We start from the raw sequence: 4,895 nt of genomic DNA, 5'->3' as shown, positions 1-4,895 counted from the left end.
GCATTGTAATATCTTAAGTTGCAAACTTGATACTTGGCCTTGTCTTTTTTCTTTTTTTTTTTTAATTATCAAGGGGATCACTGAATTGCTGAGTCTGGCCTCAAACTTGTGATCCTCCTGCCTCAGCCTCTGCAGTGCCTGGGATTACAGGCACTGGGATTATGGTACGATACTATACCCAACTGATAATTTGATTCTGATACACATATATGCATGGTGAAATATTCATCACAATCAGGCTAATTAACATATCCTTACCTTCCATAATTACATTTGTTAAAAAATTCCTAAACTTTTATACTAGACAGAGTAGGATAAGTGTTTTAGTTTACACAGATACAAGTCTGGCTATAGAAGTATACATACGATCAGTTTGATCATACATGGTGGCATAATGCCTTTGAACTTGTCATGTATTTATAGATATTCAGAAAACCAGTGGCTACTAGAGAATGTTTTCCTTCAAACATTAGATCTGGCTCATCAACAATTCAAGGGTAACCAGGAGTAAAAAATATATTGGGTTGTCTTTTATTTACATGAAGCAATGAACTATTTGTCTTAACATAATTTACCTTCAGGAGCTGAAAGCATATCAAAGAGTCATGTCTTATCCTTCTCTTTGGTATATATTTAGAGCCACCAGCCAGATTAGGCCTTTTTAAGTAGTATGAGAAGTCAAATTAACATCTGAAAGAAATATTTTTAAGACTCTTAAATAGTAGTCTAGAAAAACTGACATGAAAAAGAACTCGTTTGTCTTTTGTTTTTGGTGCTGGGGATTGCATGGTAGACAAGCACTCTACCAACTGAGTCTTATCTCCAGCCCACAACTCAAGTTTGAAGCTCCTCCTTTGTAGAAACATTAGATATGCTGTACTTTTAAAAACTAAGTTGTCATAGCTAATTTGTGCCCATGTTAGAAACTCTTCTAAAATTACTTTTCAAGTAATCTAACAGGAGAGTGTCTCTATAGAGTCATTCAAATTACTTCCATAGAAAGTGTCAACAGGGCCAGGGATGAAGCCTAGTGGTAGCTTGCCTGGCTTGCACAAGGCCTTGGAGTTTAACCCCCAACACTGCAAGAAAATGACAGGGAGGGAAGGGAAAGGGAGAGAAGGAAAGAACAGGGGAGTGATGGAAAGGAATGAGTCATTAAAACAAAATATGGCATAAAAGCTCTAAAAAAGTTCACTAAGCTCTAGAATTTTAGTTATGTCAAACTGGAAAATAATATGAGTGTACAGAATAACTACTGCATAATAGGGTCAGCTGAAGCCTGGCCTAAACAAATGGAGGAGTGGGTGGTTCTTGGCCTCCAGTGGGAGGGGCTTCACTGCTATGCACTGCGTGAGGGAGGGGTGGGCCTGTGAGCTCACAAGGGCAGCATGAGCTCACAAAGCCCTTGGTGTCCAGTTGCTGTAGCTCCCTACACCTCCTGGTCATTTGGCTCCCTGTGATCTGCGTGGTCAGACCACGCAGGTTTGGGCTCCAACAGAAAGCCTAGCATCCACAGCCTGTTTTTGTGGCTGGGCAGGATGTAGTTGGCAAATGAGTTTTGGCACGTTGGAGGGGCCAAGTGCTGCCCCTCAGCCTTGCTTGGGCCTGGGTCTGGAAGAAATATTCAGGGTTGCATCAGCATTGCCTGAAGATGTAAGAGCAGGCCCTAATCCTGGTGTCTTTCCTTGGTCATTGGTGATATGTGCAGCTGTTGGATTTTTTGTTGCTCTCTTGTTTTTGTGGAGAAATGTTCAGTCTTTTAGAAGCAGGTTTTCCATGGGAAGAAAACTGGCTCTAAAAGTTTCTGAACTACTTTCAGAAAAATGCAGTCTTGTTCAAAAAGGGTGTGATGGCTTGGAGTCATCCTTAAAGGATTTGAGTTTTGTGAAGGAATCAGTAGAAGCACAAACTTTGGAGGCAACGTATGAAAAGCTGAATGGGTCCAAATCTAAACTTGAAGATGAAATACTCATTCTAGAAAAAGAGCTAAAAGAAGAGAAATCTAAACATTCTGAACAAGATGAATTGATGGTGGATATAGCAAAAACGATAAAGTCCCTAGAAGAGGAATCAAAATCCCTCAAGTCACAAGTATCTGAAGCTAAAACAACCTTCAGAATACTTCAAATGAATGAAAAAGAACTGAAAGTAGCAATAAAAGAGGCTTTGAATGAGAATAACCAGCTTCAGGAAAGTCACAAACTCCTTTTACAAGAAGCTGAAGTATGGAAGGAAAAAGTGAGTGACCTTCATAAACAGAAGATAACATTGGAAGACTCTAAAGTACAGGCAGAAGAAGTTCTAAGTGATACAGAAAATCACATTAAGTCTGTGACCGAATGCTTGCTAGAGATGAAGGATGGGGCTCCTGTGCCTGGAGAAGACCTAACAGATGATGGTAACTTAAAGTTGGAAGTGAAGATTGAGTCAGAAATTGGTGCTCACTTAGGAAATCAGCCAAAAGGAGCTTCGAAGGAACTGGTTCATGCTGTTAAGTTAAATGCCTCTTTAAAAACCTTAGGAGAAAGAAATCAAATTTATACTTCATTATCTGAAGTAGATGAAAGAAAAGAAGATCTTACAGAATGTATTAAAAATCTTGAGACTGAAGGAGAATCTTTGCGGTCAGAAAATACACAGATTGAAAGTGAGAACCAGAAGCTTCAGCAGAAACTTAAATTAATGATTGAACTGTATGAAGAAAATGAAATGAAACTCCTTGGGAAATTAATAGCAGAGGAAGAGTGCCGGTTTGAGAAAGAGGAGAGATTTTGCAAAATGAATAAAAGGATCAGCCTCGCAGCTAAACAGCTGGAGACCTGTAGAAAGCAAGCCAAAGATTTGGAGGAAGAATTGGAGAGTACCATTCATTTTTATGAGAGGCAGATTCTTTTCTATGATTCTCATAGAGCACCTGCTGACACTTGGACCCTGTCATCTCCATGGGAACTGAACTGTAAGATGATGAGCCCTCCACCAGGCCCAAAGTATTCTGATCTACCTGTTCCTCTACAAAGGCAAGATGGATATTTTAGTAATTATGGTAGACTATCTGGACCAGCACAACTCAGAAGGCTTAATATGTCTTCTTTGTATAAATTGAATGGGCGTATGTCTTTAGAAATGGAATCCAGCAGAAACAATACCAAAGATGAGCTTGATCATTTAAATGTGCCAGATTCATCTCGCCCTGCTGAAAATCAAGCAGCTGGCTCTGGCTTTGTTTTTGTACCTCTCGTTCCAGTCAGAAATCCATCCCTTCGAGTTAATGCAAGGAGGAATTTCATGAGAAGAGGATCTTTCCTTCCTCCACCTCCTCCAGGAAACATGTGTGGAGCATCTGGAGATTATTATCCACGTGGCCCACAAACCCCCTCCATTCCCCGTGTGAAACATCTATTCACTGAGGCCTTTTCCTCATTATCTTTTCCCAAGAGCTGGATTTTCCCCCCATCCCCACATTCTGAAAGTAGAAGTGAGTTCCCTTCAGGGTTGATTCCACCTTCAAATGAGCCTGTTGTTGACCATCCAGAACCACAGCAAGAAATTTGACAATATTTTTGATCTTTCTTCAAAAGTAATTTGACTTATCTTATTTTTAGTTTAACTGCTTTTACTTCAGTGACTCTACTTTTGCTTCAATTGAAGATTAATGGAATTCTCATCCTTAGGATGATTCTTTGTAAATAAAGATAACTTAAATATGAATCTTATGAGTAAATTATTTCCATTTTATTTTATAATACATAGTATAAATTTTAATTTGGTTAATCCATTATTACATAAACAACAGTGGAGTTTTATATATGTAATCTTGCAGTTTGGGATATTTTAAACTCAAACAAAGGCTGTGCCTTTATGCCAAAAATGTATTTACTATGATTGTAACAAATGTGAAAGTAACTTTATTCTTAATAAGACTTTTAATTGATTTAAATTCTTGTTTGGCATTGATGATTTATTTGGCTTTGATGATAACAAAAGTAAGCTAGTTTTTCCATAAAATAGAATAAGTAGAGCATATTAAGAGTAAACAAGAAACATGAATAAACATGTCATGTAAACAGGAGATTTCCAACATACAAAAAAATGCCAGTTCTCAGACCATTTTTAGGAATTACAAACCTCAATTTAAGCTAACTCTGTCCTCATTTTCCCTTATATCTTCTTTACTTTATGCCCATTTTCACAAAATTAATAATTGCATTCTATTGTGGTTCACTGATACAGGGCATGACCTCATCTTTGTTTTGCTCTAAGGGAGACTTTTGTAAATGATAAATGAATTATTAGGACATTGAAATTAGAAAACAAAGCCATAACTTCTGATTTTGTTATTGTTAGATTCCATCATCATAAAATGACTCAGTCAAACTTCTATAAAATTAAAAAAAAATCTTATTCTCAATTTCTATATCATTGCAAATATGTAACAATTTGCAAATCTGCACCAGACCAGATGTAAGGAATCCCACAGAAAACACTGCCGGACATGGAAATCACATAAGGGAGTTTATTAAGCAAACAGAGTGTCTCCCTGCAGGGTAAGAGAGAAAATGAGAGGAAAAGAAAGAAAATGAGAAAGGGTGTGTGCTAGAGAGTGTGAAAGCCAGGAGGATAGAGAAAGTGAGGAGGAGCGACAGAAGGATGAGGAAAGATGGTGGAGTAGCTACAGTAAAGCCATTGAATTGCGCCAGGCTAACAGGGGACCAATATCGGAGAAGGATACTTGCAAGCTGACTGATGAACCAATAGCTAGGCTAGGATGTTCGCAGACTGACAAGTGTTTGGGAGTCAGAGAAAATGGCTGCAATGGAAAGGATGGGGGGAGCAGCTTTGTACATTACACCAGGCACCACACTTCGAATAGTGTTTTCCCAATAGAGACCAAGAAA

At 38.3% G+C, this 4,895-nt stretch overlaps 1 protein-coding gene across 1 annotated transcript; it reads left to right on the top strand.

Moving 5' to 3' along the window:
- Positions 1 to 1,551: 1,551 nt before the first annotated feature.
- Positions 1,552 to 3,552, top strand: LOC124975655 (melanoma inhibitory activity protein 2-like). Its single transcript, XM_047538253.1, is given in 3 exon segments — positions 1,552 to 3,365; positions 3,367 to 3,440; positions 3,443 to 3,552. Coding segments are annotated over 3 exon segments (1,998 nt in total).
- The last annotated feature ends 1,343 nt before the right edge of the window (positions 3,553 to 4,895 follow it).

The sequence above is a fragment of the Sciurus carolinensis genome, unplaced genomic scaffold (assembly GCF_902686445.1).
Source record: "Sciurus carolinensis unplaced genomic scaffold, mSciCar1.2, whole genome shotgun sequence".
NCBI lineage: Eukaryota > Metazoa > Chordata > Mammalia > Rodentia > Sciuridae > Sciurus > Sciurus carolinensis.
Note: the sequence above shows the minus strand (reverse complement) of the source record. Positions and strands in the feature narration are given on the sequence as shown.